Raw genomic sequence first — 21,153 nt, 5'->3', positions numbered from 1 at the left:
TAAGACCCTCTAAATTTAGGACTATAACGTAAATTTAACATGTGAAATATGGTCATAAACGAAATACAATATAGAAACGACAAAGATAAAGAATCAACCTCGGGTCCTTCGTAGTGCGGCGTAAAGAACAGAAATCAACAGAGATTTCCTCCTAATCGTTGCACCCAAGACCGTCTGAGACTATGCCCTTGTGCTAGAAATGCTCTCTAATTGACTTGCAATATCGAGAGAGCTATTGTGAGGTTTTACCGATGTGAGATCTAGGTTTCAGAGAGAAATGATCTCCAAAACCCTAGTTTTCTGTAAAATGAAATTGTCTCGGTCAAAAGGAGAGGGAGCCTCTCCTTTTGTTGTCTCGGTCCGCGGGTCATGAGAGGAGGGAGTGGGCTTTCCACTTTCTCCTCATTTAACTCGTGATCCGACTCGTCTCGCTAAAATGTATATGACGCGGTTTTTATTATGAATCGTCATCGGTTATCGGCTATTAAAACATCAACTAATAATACGGGTTAGTTGAATTATTAATACATGTCCGACAAAGACGATATTGTATAATTTATTCAATATACATTAATTAAATATAATCGTTTATATTTAATTTACGAATTAACTGTTTAATTCGCCTTAGCCCATTTTATTTAATCCGTATTAAATATAATATCTCAACATCACATTTTGACTAATTACTAGTCAAATAACTCGGACTAACTGGTTAGTCAAAATTGGCATCTACATGACTGTATTTTCATACTGTCACATCTCTCAAACGTATCCTATAGGTGTGACTTTTAGGGACCAGTTGATCACCGCCATCTGTATGACAATAACGTCAAACTTATCTAGCAAGCCAACCGTTATTGATAAACGTGGATCAACTGATAATAATACCAAAAGTATGCCCTTTGATCCTTTTAGAGATTTATAAGTCCTTGCACTAACTGTTAAGGACACCAACCCCAACATATCCGCGTACTCACATCCAGTCCCCTCGGCATGGAGTCAACCAGGCCAGCCGGCCTGCCATGGGTCCCTCGGTCGAGGGTAGAACAGTCTTTCCACCTGCTCTGCCACTTGGCCACTTGGCCACTACGTGACAAAAGGTGAAAGTCTATAAATACTCCTCAATCCTCATTGAGAAAACGATCCGAAATCAATCGAATAATCCGCAATTCATCTCACAATTCACTAATCTGGTATAAACTCCCTCATCTCTCTACAATATATTTCGCCAAGTAACACACAACTTAATCTCTTTAAGTTTACTGACTTGAGCGTCGGAGTGAGTACGCTCGGTACCAAGCCGAGCCCTCAGTTTGTTCATCTTTACAGGAGAGAGCGAAAGGAAGAGACAAGCAAACAACATCATTCTACAAGCTTACGTGGTCACAAAACACTGCTCCGAAATTACACCCGGAACAGTTAGAGACTTGATTTGGATTATGTCATTGAGGCCTAATCTCGGGTGTTCTCTATAAATGTGGTTGATACCGCCTCAAAATAAGGAAATTTTTTCACTCCAAGCTTTATTTACTTAAACAAGAAAACAAATAAACATTAAAAAACTAATTTTTCATTAAAAAATAACTTCTCATCAAATTAGAACAATTTTTAATCAAAATGAAATACAAGTCTAAATATGAATTGCTAAACTTTGTTAGAGAATGATTTGACGCATATTACTTGCTATCTATAAAACAAAAATATAAACTGAGATTATTAGATTTGTGGAAAGAAAAAATCATTAAAACAAGTTGAGAAGTTTATAAAATTAAATTATTAGTTTTGTGACTGAGAAAATAATTAATATATAAATTTCACGATATTACTCAATTTTCTTGATTAATTTTACAGTTCAATTTTTTTCTCATATCAAAATATAATGACCTGAAATATAAAAAATTATTGAATTGTTAATTCAACATGAATAAGTAATACGAAAACAACTATATAAATACCGCGCATTCATTGCGCATGATCTATACTAGTTTTGTACTCCATATTATTTATGTTAATTTAATTTGATAGTCAACCCTACTACCAAAGTCTGATAACCATATTCTAGTAACGTTATCCACCATTATAAATTTGCTTCTATCGTTAACAAAAGTCAAAATAAAATATTTCTCCGTCCTATCCATTGTTCACATACAAAAAAAAAAGTAGAACATAATAGAGTTGGATATCGGTGTCGGCTGGCTCAGCCCACAATAGTCGAGCCCTATAACGGGCTCACTCATCTCCTAGCCCATCAACCTACCCTAGGCCCATACCACCTACTCGGGCTGGGCTCAAGCTCACTCATTCCCAGCTCACAGTGAACAGCCCGCCAGGCCCACATAGCCGAATAGCGCAACTAGACCGTTCTAGGCCCACCTCATCCCAGCCCAACCGCCTAAGCCCGCACAAGCGCCCACCATCAACCCGCAATGTGGGCTCAGGCTTTCTTCCATAACCCGGCCCACTGCCCATCATCTAGAAGGGAGTAGTTTAGAATGGGCCTAACTCTAATCATACCAAAAGTTTAGGCGAAAAACTAGAACCATACTTTGCTCGTTACTTCTAAATCTCCAAATATAAGCATAGCCGCCGATTAACAATGGAACAAAACCCTAGCCGATTAACAGTGGAACAACACCATAGATCGAGCTCCAATTTGAAGGTTCTTAAGTTACATCTTTCTGGCCCTACGAACATGATTTTGAATGACGATGTGAAATTTGAGCTAGTTGAACAAGTGAAGCGCTTAGAGGTGTATATGACTGACGGCGAATTTAGCAAACAACTGTTGAATCTATTGACATGGTTGATAAAAAGTGCCAAGGTTTTGGAGAAGTTTCTTCTTAGTTCACATCACCTTCGTCCGGATTATAAAGAGTTTAAGAACTTGGCAAAATCCCAAGTTTATGAAACTTTATTCGAGTGTGTAGAGAGTACATCGCGTTGTCAAATCGAATTTTTAGGAGACTATAAGCTAGACTGATTCTTTGTTATGTTATTTTTTGGTATGAATAATTTTTCTGATTGCTTTTAGTCTTGTAAGTTTCTTAACTCAGTTTAAAAGTGAGAGAAAATGGTTTGGAATGGAATGTGTACACAAGTATGAGTTTATCTATGGCTACGTTAGACCCTCTTTGCATAAGTAAGTTCCAGTATCCATCACAAATTCCTCAATCAATAGGCCTTTGCAGTTTTGCCCCATTCCCCTCAACAACTCGACTTCTTTCTTTCTTAGTTCATTAACTTTAGAAATAAATATGCTCCACTCAAATTCATAAAAATAATTAGTGAGTATATCATTCTCAATGCTACATTATAAGAGATCTGATACGAAGGAAAAACATAAACAAGAACACAAACATATATCATTAAGACATGGACTTTATCTAAATCTATATATCTATATCTATATCTATCTATATTATTAAAGGAAGCTTTTTTCGAGTGATTATAGAGTCTCCAACTTTTGCAAACTACCGCAAATAAATCTATATCTTAATAACTTTTAAAATAAAGTATTTATGCAATAGAGTTTGAGAGATGTTCAAACTGGTAAAATAGTACCAAAATATATCTCAATATATAAAGCCGTATGATGATATCCTACCAAGCATACTTTTTCTGTCTAATTCTATTCTTTCTTACTTTCCTCTTTGTTTCATTGCAATTTATTTATTTGTCTGCAATCGTGTTGTTTTGTTTGTTGCAATTATTACGTTTGTGAATCTAATTGTTCTTACTTAATGTCAGATCCATGAAGAATATCAAGCAATCTCACAATACTCCGATCTGCATATTAGACATGAAAGTAATCTCAATTCGGTATCAATTCTTCATCCATGCCTTATGCAGATTTTTTTTTTGTTGGTAATTTTTAGCATTTAAAATCTCAAACATGAGATCTTTTGTCGTTTTCCTCTGCTCTAATGATTTTTATTTTGAGAAAGCAATTTTACAAATTTGAAGTAATCTATTTTATTGCTATATTTACTTACTAACATATGATATCAAACTTATGTCCTATAGTTTGGCCGCATATTGGTGGTACGGTATGCATGAAGATTTATCATGATAAACCAACACCTAAGTTTTACGTTGCCTATCTGCAACCTTCTTGAATCTTATTGTATACATACTTATATGGGCTCAACTAACCATAATAGATTTCTTTATGTATTATTTTAAATAAGTTGACGGTCTTTATAAATAACTAAAGCATTATTTTGTTTCCGTATTACTTTTATGAGTGGCACTATATTATAAGAAAAAATGAGCGGCACTTTAACTTTTAGTTTTCGTTTCTTCATGTTTATTTCATGATTCTTCATGTTTATTTCATGATTCTTGATTATCAGGTTTTGTGTGACTATTTACAATATCCTAACAAAAAGAATTTAATGTTGGGTTTTCGTGCAGAAATTAGCCGATGATTTAGGGGTTCAAGAGGACTTTAGTAAAACGATTTTACTTCGATCATCTAAGACACTATCCTCCATTAAAATAGAAGTTCTATTATACTTTAAAGCTTTGTAGTGCTATATAAAAAAAAAAAAAAAAAAAAAAAGGTAGATACGGTATACCTGGATGTTTACAACTCGGGATCATCCCTTTTATCATCAACAAGATCAATTATAATTATAAATACAATCATACTCCTATTTAAAGCTACTTTATACTTGCGTTGCGAAGGCATAATTATGATTGATCTTTGCAATTGTAGGTCAATAAGGAGTTTAGTGTATTACTTTCAATAATATTGTTAATTTTTTTGCATTATAGTCATCCGTATATGTTACTCAGACACATGTTATGGAGTGTAAACTCTACTTCAGCTATTTGTATTCCCTCATCATAAACTGGTGACATAGTTTAATATTTATATCCTAATGTTTTCCAAGAAAAGAAATCATTACGTATATGTTTTTCTAAAAAACGACTAAAGTCACATCCGTCCTGAAGGAAATCAAATAATTTTACTTTTAATCGATTATAAAGAGTCCAATACGTATCCTAATAAATAAGAATGAATATATAAGAGAGAATGAACATATTATCATATTTTAGCCATCATCTTTATGTATAAGTTGGGTCCAGTTAGGATTTAAGAGTGAGTATTTATTAGTGATTTAGTGTGATTGTCAATTTGAGAATGGGTTACGTAAGAATTAGAGTACATACAACTGATACAAGCAATGTCAAAAGTTTTGCAATGAGATAATTAAGACACCAAATCATGCATAAACAACAATAGCCATACATTGTTATATTGGAGTATATCACCATTCGAAGAATATTAGACATAGTGTTTATAACAAGTAGTCCTATAATGGAATGATTTTATGTGAAAATGAGCGTGATATTATTCAATGATTTAAGAGAAAAGATAATGTCAAGGACTAAACATAAAAATATTTTAATTGATAATAGAAGTCCTACTTTAAAATACTATTTTTACAATTAAAGTTGGCTGATGTGAGTGGTGAGGATTCTCATCTCTTATTCGATTTCAGACTCTTACGAATGAAAAAGCCAAATTTCGGAGGGGTCAACCCATTAAATTGCCTTCAATACCCCAAATGAGATTGTCCCAAATGTCGGATCCAACTGTCGGTAGGGGATACTCTTGGTAAACAAACACTAAAGAAAAAAAAATACTATTTTTGCACAAGTTTTATACAAGTTTGATTTTATGGAAGATAATCTACAAGTTTTATGTGTCTTTGTAATGGTTGAATGTAAACATATAATTTCCGTGTTTTTTCTTATCAAGGCATTCACAAAGTAGGAAAATAATAAGATAAGAATTTAATCAATTTACTCAAAATATTATGAAAGATACCATTGGAGTTCTTTTAAAATTAGAGGCAATTACTTGGTTTTTCTTAGTTGTTTTTAATCTTTAGTCATTCAATGTGTATCTTAGGCCTTATTCTTTTGGACTAAATTTCAGCATATTTCAGTTTAGTTCAGTTCAGCTCTATTTAGTTCAGCTCAGTTCAACTCTATTCAATTCCATTCAGTTCAATTATTTTCAGCCGAAAAGAACTGGGCCTTAAGTTAGGCACTTTATTAAGATGAAAGATCTGAAACATCATACGATGAAAGCAAAAGCAATTGACTCATAGGATATTACAAATAGGCCCGTGCATCGCACGGGCATTAAATCTAGTCTATATATAAAAGAGAGTTTTTTCGAGCGATCTGAGAGCGTCCACATCATCAAAAATCAATTTAGGAAAGTATAATTTTTGATTTAAAAAATAAAGTGGAAAATCTTTTAATTATTATAATATGTATATTTCCTAAATTATATTCAAGTGATATTTCCAATTTTTATATCAAACTTTTACATTTCATTTGGCAAAAACATATCGTTAAAAAAATTATGAAAATAATATAATTAGCTTTGTGGTAAAAAAATGCTATTATTAGAGTATAAATTTCATATTATTTGTACATATTAAAGATGGTGTACTTCTTAATATGTAAAATTGTGTAATTTTTAATATGTTTTGTCCCACATTGGAAAATAACGTATGTGTGGTGAATATACTACATATAAATAGTAGAATTGTCCCACATCGAAAGATTAGTATAAGGTGATGTGATCCTATGATTATAAATAGGAGGCATATTTCGAACTTATGTATCCACCCAAAATTTGTTGAGTCTCATAAATATTGTTTTAAAGAGCTCTTAAGATTTTCTATCATTATCTACGATATGATATAAAAAATAAAGTGGAAATCGTTGGGAGCTACCCGGAAAAGAGTTAAGAACATGAACAAGAAAATCAAAAAATAAAAAACTAAAGGTTTTACTAATGGTAGTCTCGTGACAGAGTACAAAACTAAAGATTTTACTAATGGTTGGCTTCTGAATGCAGTAATAAAGCGTTAATGAGTCGTTATATGTACGACGTAGAGATCTCTATCTAATTAATGATCGAGACTAAGTGGTTTACCTTTAAAGAAAAATAATATGTATACAGTAGTGTTTTTTTAAAGAAGAGACATGTAATTCTTGGTATATTATATTTTTCACATTGAAAAATAATGTACGCATGATGATCATACTACGTCTAAATAATTAAATTATGTATCTCACATCGAAAGAATAGTATACGGTAGAGTGATTCTATAAATATAAATATGAGGAATCCTTGAAACTTAGGTATTAACCCAAATTTTTTTGATATAAAAAATATGTAATTTTTAGTATGTTATATGTCCCACATTGAAAAATAATGTAGGTGTGGTGAATATATTATGTATAAATAATAGAATTGTCTCATATATATACATTTTCTATATTATATTAAAGTGATGTTTATAATTTTGATATAAAAATTTTATATTTCATTTGACAAAAAAATATCGTATGAAAATTATATAATTAGATTGTGACAAAAAAATGTTATCATTAGAGTGTAGATTTTATTGTAATTTCTCATTATTAAATCGGGTTGATGTCAAAGTAGGTGCAAAAAAAATGGTGTATTTAGTATGTTATTTGACCTACATTGAAAAGTAATGTAAGTGTGGTAAATATACTATGTATAAATATTAGAATTGTCCCACATCGGAAGATTACCATAAGGCAGAATGATCTTATGATTATAAATAGAAGTCATAACCCAAAATCTTTTGATTCTCTTAAGTATCGTCAGAGAGAGCTCTTAAAAGAATTTGTATTATTGTCTCTAGAATAATGATCTCTAACCTAAGTTAATCTTTGGAAAATCTTTTAGTTATTATAATATATACTCTGTATTTCTTATTTTATATTCAAGTGGTATTCTGGGAAAGAAAAAGGTGAACACACGGGTACCATTTGTAGAAACTTAAAATTAGGGGTACCATGTGTAATCTATCAAAGTTAAAGGTTACCATGAGAAATTTCTAATATTATAATGATATGGTTAATTAAATTTTCATTTAAAAGAAAGAGAAATATGTACCAATAAAATAATAAAGGGAGTATTATTTTTTAATTTTTATTTTATTGTCACGCTATCAAACTTAACGTCCATTTAACAGCCTTTACATTAGGGGGTACCATGGGCAAAAAAAATGGAACCTCAAGGGTACCATAGGCAGATTCTTAAAAGTAGGGGTAACATGAAAAATCTGACAAAATTAAGGGGTACCACGGAAAATTTCCGTATCTCAATTATGATAAAAAAAAATTGAAGAAAAACAAAATACAAATATTAATTGAGAGTACTTGATCATATTATTAAATTTAAATATAACTATTAGATATAATGAGTAGCAATTGTCCGTATTCAGTATTCGGGATATGTTGGATGTCGAACTAAGTGCCAAAAAAATGGTGTAATTCTGAGTATGATATTTGTCCCACATTGAAAAACAATGCAGATTTGATGAATATATACTATGTATAAATAGTAGAATTGTCTCACATCAGAAAAATAATCCAAGTTTGGTGAATATATTACTTATAAATAGTAGAATTGTACCACACCAAAAGATTAGTATAAGGTGGAGTGATTATATGATTATAAATAAGTTAACCCACGTATATATTAATCCTTTATTTTTTTTAAAGAAATATTTTAATAATATGTAAACAAATCAGTAGACATAGTCTCACATAGAATATAAATATTAAACCCTTATAACGTTTTTTTTTTGCATTATAAATAAGTTAATTACCCCGTTGCAACGCACGGGCATTCAAACTAAGTTAATGTCGAACAATATTAATGGAGAGTACTTGATCATATTATTAAATTTAAATATAAATATTAGATATAATGAGTAACAATTGTTCGTATTCGGTATTCGGGATCTGGTTGGATGTCGAACTAAGTGCAAAAAAAAATGGTGTAATTCTGAGTATGATATTTGTCCCACATTGTAAAACAATGCAGATTTGATGAATATATACTATGTATAAATAGTAGAATTGTCCCACATCAGAAAAATAATCCAAGTTTGGTGAATATATTACTTATAAATAGTAGAATTGTACAACACCAAAAGATTAGTATAAGGCGGAGTGATTATATGATTATAAATAAGTTAACCCACGTATATATTAATCCTTTATTTTTTTTGAATGAAATATTTTAATAATATGTAAACAAATCATTAGACATAGAATGTAAATATTAAACCCTTATAACGTTTTTTTTTTGTATTATAAATAAGTTAATTACCCCGTTGTAACTCACGGACATTCAAACTAAGTTAATGTCGGAACATTATTAATGAAGAGTACTTGATCATATTATTAAATTTAAATATAACTATTAGATATAATGAGTAGCAATTGTCCGTATTCGGTATTCGGGATCTGGTTGGATGTCGAACTAAATGCAAAAAAGATGGTGTAATTATGAGTATGTTATTTGTCCCACGTTGAAAAACAATGCAGGTTTGATAAATATATACTACGTATAAATAGTAGAATTGTCCTACATCAGAAAAATAATCTAAGTTTGGTGAATATTACTTATAAATAGTATAATTGTCCCAAATCGAAAGATTAATATAAGGTGGGGTGATTATAAATAAGAGTTAACCCACGTATATATTAATCTTTTATTTTTTTTGAAAGAATATTTTAATAATATGTAAGCAAATCATTAGACATAGAATGTAAACATTAAACCCTTATAACGTTTTTTTTGCATTATAAATAAGTTAATTATCCCGTTGCAACGCACGGGCATTCAAACTAGTGATAATAATAAACTTTAAAACATGAATGAGTCAAGTAATCTCCCACACATAATTAACATGGCAGAATTTTACCGTCTTGCGTTCAATAAACGCCATTGATGGACAGCTCCCTTCCTGACGACGTAGTTATTGAACGTGATTTCTAATGTTCATTATGCGGATGATTGTGGGTGAGAATCGAACTTTCAACTTCATAACTGGGGTAAGAGAACTATTATTACTTGAGCTAACTCTTATTCTCTTAACTGATTAATTATAAAGATCTTGTTATCTAAGTTTTTACGCTGAACTCATAGCAATTTTTATTTACTCAATTTTTGTTTCGCTATTTTCGTTTAATTATTATTATTATTATTATTATTATTATTATATTATTATTATTATTATTATTATTATTATGCAACAAGCTCAATACTATTGAAATTTTTAATTCATAATTTTTTTTTATTTTAATCTTTTTGCGATATTTTGTCTTGCCACTTGTGCACCAAATTTGATAACCGGGTCAATAAATACAACAATTCTGTCGAGTCTAGGTCTGTTGGCCAATGGGTCAGGATATATCGGGTCAATATGTTTGATTAGATCGAGTATAGTTCGGTTTCGGGTCATTTATAGGTCGAGTCATTTGTATTGTAGAGTTTTATGAAACATTGTTTTGATACTAAATGTAAATATATTCATTTTATTTGATAAAAAATTTATAGGGATATTCTACGATGTACCCTCGAGTTTTTCGGTTTTCTATGTTGTACCCCTATATTTTTGAAATTCTATGGTGTACCCCTGAACTCTATACATTAGTCTACAGTATGACCTTATTTATTGTCTTTGATATGTTATTTTCTTAATTGATCTATTAGATCGTTTATTTACCGTTCCAATTACTCGATAACCTACTCATTTACTTATTAACTAAAGATTCCGCACATGTGCGGTATATTTAGAGATTTTATTTTTAGTTATTATTTATATTTTGAATTGACTCTTCATTATTTGTCATACATGCACCTCACTTTTCGATATGAGAAAAAAAAAATTGAGCTATGAACTAATCAAGAAAATTAAAGTTATAAAATGTATATTTACTGGGAAAAAAATCTATTTTTTCTTTACAATAAAACTAATGATTACAATTTATAATTTTTTACAATTTATTTAAATGATCTTTATTTTTGGTGAAACCAATAATATCCATGTTAGGTCATTCTCTAATATATAACAATAAAAAAAAATAGAAACTTAGAAATTTATAGTTTATCAAATTATAGCAAATTTATCTTAGTTTAGTTAAATGATTATAATTAAGATTTTAATAAAAATATTATTATTTGATTAAAAGATTATATTTTGATGAAATGATAATAATTGTAATGAATAAGTCTTTTCGTTTTCTTATTTAACTTGATGATTTTGGAGGGAAAATCTTAGAGAATTTTATTTTCTTATTATATAGGGGATGAGATAAATTAATTATAGCAATGATCCCCATTTACTAAAAATATAGGCGCAACTCCAATTTTTCTCGCCTAAAACATGTTTCCTAGAATAGTGTTTGATATTCTTAGTATATACTATAGGTATGGACATGATAGGTTATAAATGCACACAATCTTTTGTATTTAAATATTCATAAGTTATAACATTTAATATTTCGCATTCTACACAAATTTATCTTCGATCTTTTTATGATAAAGGAATTCTTTTTTTAAAGAACTTTATGATAAAAATTCATTAACTTCTTATGATAAAAGTTGCGGTTAAAAAATATGTTATTAGTAAATATTTGTAAATTGACATCATTAATTTATCGGTAAAAAAAAACAAAACAAAAAATTTCAACAAAAATACTTATTTCTGTACTTCTTACGATTAATTTTTATTGCTCTAATCAAAATACAATGAGGAAACATGAAAAATAAATGAATTGTCAATTTAAATTTTATAGATAATAAATAATACACTGAAAACTAAAACTTTATAAATACCGTGAATATATTGCACGAGGTCTATACTAGTTGATGATTATCTAGTTTACATTATTTTTTTTATTTTATTTTTTTGAGCTTGCAGATTTGGCCCATAGTGTGTCTAATAGAATGGAAATTTAAAGGCCCAAATAAAAGATAATATAATTAGGTGGGAAAAAACGTAGAATCATCTATTTATTTAGTAAATAGGGGATTCGCCAAATTACCCATTAACCCACCAAATAGTATATGAATCTAACTAAAAATTCATCAAATCTGAAGTTATCATTTCATGAATCATAACTAAGGTTTTTAATAGTAATTTAAGCTTATGAAAAGTGATTTGTGATACTTTTTACATAGGATAGTGATAGAATATTAACGAGTCAGAATAAAAATCAAAATACGGTTGTTTGATATTAATAAAGTTAATGGAGAGTTAAAGGAGGTCATGAATCTCATGATAGAGAAATAAGTAAGACGTTTAAGAGTACAATGTATTATATAAAAATATAAGGATACAACATAGAAAACCGAAAAATTGAAGGGTACGCCGTTGAATATCCCAATTTTATATCTTTGACTTATTCATGGTCAAAAGTTTCTAGGTTTGACCATAAACCCTAATACTGTAATACATACCTTGCCTGTTACTTCTAAATCTCCAATATAAGCATAGCCGATTAACAATGGAACAAAACCCTAGCCGATTAACAACAATGGAACAACACCATAGATGGAGCTCCCTTCCGGACGACATCGTCTTCATACATCCATTCAAATAACTCCCTCCCGGAAGATGAGTTCTATCGAGTTTTATACAAGTATCCAAGGATTTCCTCTCACTGCCAAATCCAACTTTCGGGAGCATATGGGTCTCCCATTTGTTCAAGGGATTGATTATATGTTCGTTTTTCTTTTTGGAGTGTAAAGAGAATTACAAGAACGATTTTGATGCCGACAAGACTGGAAACCAGGTCATGAATACTCTCTCTCATTACTTTATCAACTAAATTAGGTTACATCTACCCGCAAAACCTATAATATAGTATATGCGATTTTGATGTTGATAAGATTGGAAATCAGGTCATGAGTATCAGCTTTTATGACTTTATCAACTAAACTAGGTTACATTTGCGTGCAAAACCTATAATAGTATATGCGATACTTTGGGTCTATCATTGGTGAAGTGCTTAGTTAATTTCTTTCTTATATGACTTGTTTTTCTCTATTTTTATTTATTTCTTTTTCCATGAATGCATACTCATACAGAATGAATATTGGGCTAATGGGCTTGTTCCTTGGTATAGCCCAACAATTGCACGCTTCATGAGTGGCAAAATTGAGCCAGAAAGCCCAGAATTGTGGCCCAGCCAGAATACTCATACAGGCACACTGGCACGCTTTCGTAATTTACCCGTCAATTTATTTACGTTTACAGTTTACTAAAGTAAATTAAATTTATTGAATCGGAGTCTCGGATAGAGAAGTACTCCGTATATTTTCAGCTACTGATTCTGGATGACAATTAGACAAAATTATGGTTTATACAATTTGATCAATTTATATATCGAAGACATTTTTAAAATAAAAATAGGATAAATTAATAACTCGACTAAATAATATAGGTAAACCAAGAGTTGAAATTAAAAAACTACGATTTTCGAACTTAATATGTTCCTATAATAACTGTTTAACGTAAACATATTTCCACCTGCCCCAAGTAATTGAAAACGAAAAAAATGAGATATTCGAATTTCATACTTAACAGGGTGGCACGTCCCTACGAAAACACTTTTAACTTAAATGTGTGCCCAGTATATTTAATTAGTGGACTTGATTGCGTGACGATTTGAATAAGATACCTTGTCATTTTGCCAACAATGCCTTAGACGTTAGTTGGTTGTCAATAATGTTAACGTCTTCTCTATTATAATCAACCCCTCCCTTCTAACTAACATCTAATTAAACACCTTTAACATCTCTGTACTAATTACAAGGTCAACGACCTTCTATAATCATACTAATCATATTAATAAGTCTCTTGTAAGACGAGTTTACAGGTGATCAATCAACCATTCCAAATCCGTTCTAATGACGCGTCTTCCTGATCACCTGATACTAGAAAATATATTACCAAGACTTCCGGTAAGATCTCTATTTCGCTTCAAGTCCGTTTGTAAGGATTGGTTATACGCCATTTCGAGGCATGATTTTGCAAAATCGCACCTTAGATATTCATCCGGGCGCCCTCATAACTTTCTTTTACTTGCAAATGATTCAGAAAGATGTAATTATGTGTTCAACTTGTTATCCTACGATGAAATTCAACACGATTTAAAACATGTAATACTTCCCCTAGACATTGATAATAATGGTGTAGGTGGGGTTATAGATATAGTTGGTTCTTGTGACGGGCTTGTATGCTTGTACCGCGAATTAAACCAACATCGTACCTTCTATCTTTGGAACCCTGCTATTCGACAAAGTCAAGAAATTGACCAAATTGTTGAACTTGAAGAAATCGAACCCTTTATGTTCACGGCAGCTTATGGGTTCGGTCATGGATCATACACTGACGACTACAAGATTGTTGCCATTTTTACGAGTTATACTAATGATTTAAATACTCATTTATACGTATATTCTTTGGTCATTGGAAAATGGCGAAGAATAGCTTGTGTTTTAGATAATAATCGTGTGTCTACAATAGGAATTCATAAGGGTGTTTTGATCGATAACACTGTGTACTGGCCTCTTAGAATTCGCGATCAAGGAGATCAAGAAAATCGCGTTGTTGGATTTAATTTAGATGACGAACAATTGGAGGTACACCCATGGATGAGCTGGTTGCTTCAAGAGAGCGAAGCTAACCTGCCTTTGTTTGGGATACAAGGTTGCTTGTCATTGTGTCGTTACGTAGATAATACTTGTTTCGATGTTTGGATGTTGAAAGATCGAAATGATTGGAATTCATGGGAGAAATTGTTCTATGTTAATGTCGGGTATGTCGATTTCATTCACTTCTCAAAGAATGGAAAGTGTTTGGTACACCATTTGAAGGAGCTCAAGGTGATCGATCAAGGTCAGGACGTTACACAATGTCACCAAGGGGATGACACTAATTTGGGTGGACATTACGACGGTCATTTATGGGATGTGGAAGATTATATTGAGAGTTTCGTCTGGCCTTTTTGAAGAGGAATAATCGAGCAAGTCAAAACGTGTAAAGCTGTTTTAAAAAGTGTTGGAATTTTTTTATTATAGTTGCTAATATAATATACTCCCTCCTACTGAAAGGGGAATATTAGGCTGAATAAGACGAAGTGATAGAAGAGATGGCAAAATTGCGTTATAAGGTTGAGACAGGCCGGGCATGATGTCCATGATGGGCCTCGCTTTTGGGCTCATAACTTTGCCGTCTGGCGTGCCCATAAGGATTCATTTTCAATGGCATAACAAGGCAGCATATTGGTTGTCAGTCCATTTGAAAGCACTTCCCACTGCTCATGGAGATATCGCCTGTAAATGTCCTGCTATGATGACATGATTTTTTTATTTTATTTTTCTGAGTGGAACGTATAAAGAATAATTTGCAAAAGGATGCAGTTTAAGTACTCTCAACATTGGTGAAAACTTTCTTCAAGGACAAATTCCAAGATCACTGGCCAACTGCAAGCAGTTAGAGGTGTTAGACATCAGAAAAAAATCGTTTTAATGGCACTTTCCCTGACTCGTTAAGGAACTTGTCTAGTTTACGGGTACTTGTTCTAAGAGACAACAACTTTTATGGGTCAATATCATGTCCAGATAACAACATAACCTGGCCATTCCCAAAGGAAATGCTGGCTCCAAAGCTCTCACTCAATTTCGGCTGTAGCTTACAACTGTAAACTGTTCTTTTGCTTACTTAAATCTATGTAACATACTCTTTTAAGTTTTAAGAGTGTATCGCGTAATGGGTGAGGCGTATTCATAATGAATTGATCTGAACTATAATCGTAAACCATGAAGAGCTTTGGAAGCACAACTTCCATATAAACTGTGATGCTTGAGGTATTCAGAATGTGTGCTCTCTTTGTATAATGCAGGACTGTCATCAGAGAGTACGCCATTTAGAGGCCGAAAAGTTAGCTCTTGATTCATCACGGTTGGATAAAAGAAGCATGCTGCAGACAATCGAGGTCCTCGTTTCGTGGCCACCACTCTGTGTTCAGCACTTCTAAACTTGTCATTGTTTATCAGCTACAAGAAACAAAACCGGTTATTCAGCATTGCCGGTTGAAAATATACAAAAATGAGAAACAGTCGAGAATTGCATTGACCGACTGTTACTGAATCAAAAACATTATCATTTACCTGAAACATATCACCAATTATCGCAATAAGTGCTCCGTCAATAGGCTGAACATTTATCCATTGATTTGATGCGAAACTTGAAGACCGTCAACATCGTCTTGCAGTAAAATGGTAAAGAAATAAGGCTCTGAATGGTTAGCTGTTCCCAAGGTTAGCTCTGGCTCAGGGCAGCTTGGATAGTAATGACCTACTAGTTTCCGAGCTTCCATGCATTCCATTTTGTCTAGGTGATCACTGTCAAGCCCTAGTGCCTCAGATAGCAGTTTGCTTAATTCCGTCTTCAGCGTAATAATGTCTGATACATAATCCGACATAGGTTTTCTGCAGAAGTTGTGACGGAATGTGATGAAAATTTATAACAAGAAAACAGTATACACAATTACACACATTTGGAATACAGGACTGAACTCGACTTTTAAATTTACGACAAGGTCCCTGTGCCAAAGAAACTGAAACACACCGAGTCTGATACTGATATGCAAAGTCAAAGAAACTTAAGATACAGCGACCGAGATCAGGCCGCAAAATACGTAATGCTATGATTTACAGCCTGAAATATACCTGCAGATGAGAGGCAAGGCCTGAAACTCGGTTTCAAAATCGTGAAACTGCCAAGCAATAGTATCCTTCCAAAATGCAGTATTATACACAGATTGTACAGTCATATAATACCACACCTTCCTCTTAGAATCATGAGAATAAAACTCCTGCTTCAATTCTGTCGGCTGCTCGTGAAACTCCGACACACTCTTAAGCATGTTCTTCATAACATCACAGGAAACTCCATGACCAACAACTTGAAAAATTAAAAAAGCAAAATTGGAAAAAAATTAAAAAAGCAAAATTGGGAAAAATGGCTTCGCCCGGGCTCGAACCGGGGACCTTCAGTGTGTTAGACTGACGTGATAACCAACTACACCACGAAACCTTGTTGTTAGTTAATGGCGCCTTAGAGTATATTATCTCATCTAGTAACTGTAGTTTCTGCTTTAGTTTAAGCATTTTTCTTGGGCTTTTCGATTCTTAGGTTCCTTATGTCTTCCAACTTTTGTTTCCCCTTGCATGGCCTAAATCATAGCCAGGAATTGATCCTAAAGGAGAAAACGGGTAACAATGTAAAAAAAACTTTAAAAAAGTTAAAATATCTTAACTAAAAACTTTGAAATTCTAATCACGACATGTCATATATTCGTCGCATTTTATTTTGCTTTGGTCGGTCTACTTCGAATTTAAAGAATGTCAAATTTAATTCCATTTGTTCGAGTATTGCCAATTTGGTTCGGGTTGCTCCACTAGCCTATTCTACTCCTACAATCAAGGAGTTTGCTTGTATATTTTCCATAATTGCTTTAGTGTTCATGCACAATTGTACACTATATCAAAACCGCACATTCATAGGCCAATTAGTGGCGTTTTCCCCTAGCTAAATACCTCTTGAATTGATGACTAATTGATGGAATTAAAGTGATTTTGAATGTTGGTAGTTTAATCGTGCCCTAGGCTTTCCTTAATTATTTAAGCCATTATTCGATTACTTATTACTTAGTTTAGTAGTCTTAGTTAATTTAGTTTAGTGGTTTAGCCTAATATTTCTTGATTCACGAAGCTAACTTTTAATTTAAGACAAAACTAGTATTCAATCTTTGATCTCCCTGTGGTTCGACCTCGACTACCTTTACTAGTTGAGAATTTGTTTGATTGGGTACGACGACATCTACCCATTATCAGCGGTCAATCAAATATGTTCGATAATTTGATCGGTCAGAGGCTCCATGCCACACTTAGATCCATGGTATTAAATCTTGGTTAGAGACTTGATTTGGATTATGTCATTGAGGCCTAATCTCGGTTGTTCTCTATAAATATGGTTGATACCGCCTCAAAATAAGGAAATTTTTTCACTCCAAGCTTTATTTACTTAAACAAGAAAACAAATAAACATTAAAAAACTAATTTTTCATTAAAAAATAACTTCTCATCAAATTAGAACAATTTAATCAAAATGAAATACAAGTCTAAATATAAATTGCTAAACTTTATTAGAGAATGATTTGACGCATATTACTTGCTATCTATAAAACAAAAATATAAAGTGAGATTATTAGATTTGTGGAAAGAAAAAATTATTAAAACAAGTTGAGAAGTTTATAAAATTAAATTACTAGTTTGAATGCCCGTGCGTTGCAACGGGGGTAATTAACTTATTTATAATGCAAAAAAAATTGTTATAAGGGTTTAATGTTTACATTCTATGTCTAATGATTTTTTTACATATTATTAAAATATCTCTTTAAAAAAAATAAAAGATTAATATATACGTGGGTTAACTCTTATTTATAATCATATAATCACCCCACCTTATACTAATCTTTCGATGTGGGACAATTCTACTATTTATAAGTAATATATTCACCAAACTTGGATTTTTTTTCTGATGTGGGACAATTCTACTATTTATACGTAATATATATTCATCAAACCTGCATTGTTTTTCAATGTGGGACAAATAACATACTCAGAATTACACCATCTTTTTTGCACTTAGTTCGACATCCAACCATATCTCGAATACCGAATACAGACAATTGCTACTCATTATATCTAATAGTTATATTTAAATTTAATAATATGATAAAGTACTCTCCATTAATATTTGTACGTTGTTTTTCTTCAAAAAAAATTTAACATAATTTAGATACGGAAATTTCCCGTGGTACCCCTTAATTTTGTCAGATTTTCTATGTTACCCCTACTTTTAAGAATCTGCCTATGGTACCCTTGAGGTTCCATTTTTTTGCCCATGGTACCCCCTAATGTAAAGGTTGTTAAATGGACTTATAAAATAACAATTAAAAAATAATACCCCCTTTATTGTTTTATTGGTACGGATATATCTCTGTTTTAAATAAAAAATTTAATTAACTCTATCATTATAATATTGAAAATTTCTCATGGTAACCTCTTTGATAGATTACACATGCTACCATGGACGTTTATTTTCTATTTTTTTTTAATCATAATTAAAATATGTGCAAATGATAGGAACCTATACTCTAATGATAGAATATTTTTTAACACAATTCTAATTATATTATTTAAACGTAGTATATTTACCACACCTAAATTATTTTTCAATATGAGACATATAAAATCTATAGGTAGAAAATATAATGATATGAACTTTTAAGAGTTCTCCAAGACAATACTTAAGAGACTCAAAAGATTTTGGGTTGTTGCCTAAGTTCCAAGGATGCCTTCTATTTATAATCTTAGAATCACCCACCTTATGCTATATTTCGATGTGGAAAAATTCTATTTTTTATATGTAGTATATTTATCACACCTATATTATTTTTCAATGTGGGACATATAACATATTATGAAATACACCATCTTTAATATGTGCAAATTATATGAAATCTATATATATATATATACTCTGATGATAGCATTTCTTACCATGAATCTAATAATATTATTTTCATAATATTTTTACCGATATTATTTTGCCAAATTAAATGTAAAAGTTTTTATATAAAAATTAGAAACTTCACTTGAATATAAAATAAGAAATACAGAGTATATATTATAATAACTAAAAGATTTTCCAAAGATTAACTTAAGTTAGAAATCATTATTGTAGAGACAGTAATACAAACTCTTTTAAGAGCTCTCTCTGACAATACTTAAGAGAATAAAAAGATTTTGGGTTATGACTTCTATTTATAATCATAAGATCACTCTGCCTTATGTAATCTTCCGATGTGGGACAATTCTAATATTTATACATAATATATTCACCAGACTTACATTACTTTTCAATGTAGGGCAAATAACATACTAAGTACACCATTTTTTTTTTGCACCTACTTTGACATCAACCCGATTTAATAATGAGAAAATACAATACAATACAATCTACACTCTAATGATAGCATTTTTTTGTCACAATCTAATTATATAATTTTCATACGATACTTTTTTGTCAAATGAAATATAAAGTTTTTATATCAAAATTATAAACATCACTTTAATATAATATAGAAAATGTATATATATGGGACAGTTCTATTATTTATACATAATATATTCATCACACCTACATTATTTTTCAATGTGGGATATATAACATACTAAAAAGTACATATCTTTTATATCAAAAAATTTTGGGTTAATACCTAAGTTTGAAGGATGCCTCCTATTTATATTTATAGAATCACCCTGCCGTATACTATTATTTCAATGTGAGATACATAATTTAATTATTTAGACGTAGTATGTTCATCATGCCTACATTATTTTTCAATGTGAAAGATATAACATACCAAGAAATACATGTCTCTTCTTAAAAAAGCTACTATTGTATACATATTATTTTTCTTTGAAGGTAAAACCACTTAGTCTCGATCATTAGAGACTACCATTAGTAAAACCTTTATTTTTTTATTTTCTTGTTCATGTTCTTAACTCTTTCCCGGGTAGTTCCCTGCAACGATTTCCACTTTATTTTTTATATCATATCGTATATAATGATAGAAAATCTTAAAAGCTCTTTAAAACAATATTTATGAGACTCAAATTTTTTTGGGTGGATACATAAGTTTCAAATATGCCTCTTATTTATAATCATAGGATCACATCACCTTATACTAATCTTTCGATGTGGGACAAATTCTAACTATTTATATGTAGTATATTCACCACTCCTACTTATTTTCCAATGTGGGACAAAACATACTAAAAAGTACACAATTTTACGTATTAAGAAGTACATCATCTTTAATATGTGCAAACAATATGAAATCTATACTCTAATGATAGCATTTTTTTCCACAAAGCTAATTATATTATTTTCATAATTTTTTTAACGATATTTTTTTGCCAAATGAAATGTAAAAGTTTGATATAAAAATTGGAAATATCACTTGAATATAATTTAGGAAATATACATATTATAATAATTAAAAGATTTTCCACTTTATTTTTTACATCAAAAATTATACTTTCCTAAATTAATTTTTGATGATGTGGACGCTCTCAGATCGCTCGAAAAAACTCTCTTTTATATATATACTAGATTTAATGCCCGTGCGATACACGGGCCTATTTGTAGTGTT

General features: G+C 31.1%; 1 protein-coding gene, 1 non-coding gene and 1 pseudogene across 2 annotated transcripts; 1 reads left to right on the top strand and 2 right to left on the bottom strand.

Moving 5' to 3' along the window:
- Positions 1-13,771: 13,771 nt before the first annotated feature.
- LOC141612865 (F-box/kelch-repeat protein At3g23880-like) lies at positions 13,772-14,875 on the top strand. The gene has a single exon (XM_074431615.1). It carries the CDS (start codon positions 13,772-13,774, stop codon positions 14,873-14,875), a length of 1,104 nt encoding a protein of 367 aa, XP_074287716.1.
- A 755-nt stretch (positions 14,876-15,630) lies between these two features.
- On the bottom strand, positions 15,631-16,836 carry LOC141612683 (1-aminocyclopropane-1-carboxylate oxidase homolog 1-like; annotated as a pseudogene).
- A 54-nt stretch (positions 16,837-16,890) lies between these two features.
- On the bottom strand, positions 16,891-16,964 carry TRNAV-AAC (transfer RNA valine (anticodon AAC)). Its single transcript has one exon. It is a non-coding gene; the product is annotated as a tRNA-Val (tRNA).
- Between the last annotated feature and the right edge of the window lie 4,189 nt (positions 16,965-21,153).

Source organism: Silene latifolia, chromosome 11 (genome assembly GCF_048544455.1).
Source record: "Silene latifolia isolate original U9 population chromosome 11, ASM4854445v1, whole genome shotgun sequence".
NCBI lineage: Eukaryota > Viridiplantae > Streptophyta > Magnoliopsida > Caryophyllales > Caryophyllaceae > Silene > Silene latifolia.
This window is presented reverse-complemented; position numbering and strand designations above follow the sequence as displayed.

Excerpts from the sequence above, each read along its gene's own strand:
- LOC141612865 (XM_074431615.1), top strand. The coding sequence starts at position 13,772 with ATGACGCGTCTTCCTGATCACCTGATACTAGAAAATATATTACCAAGA.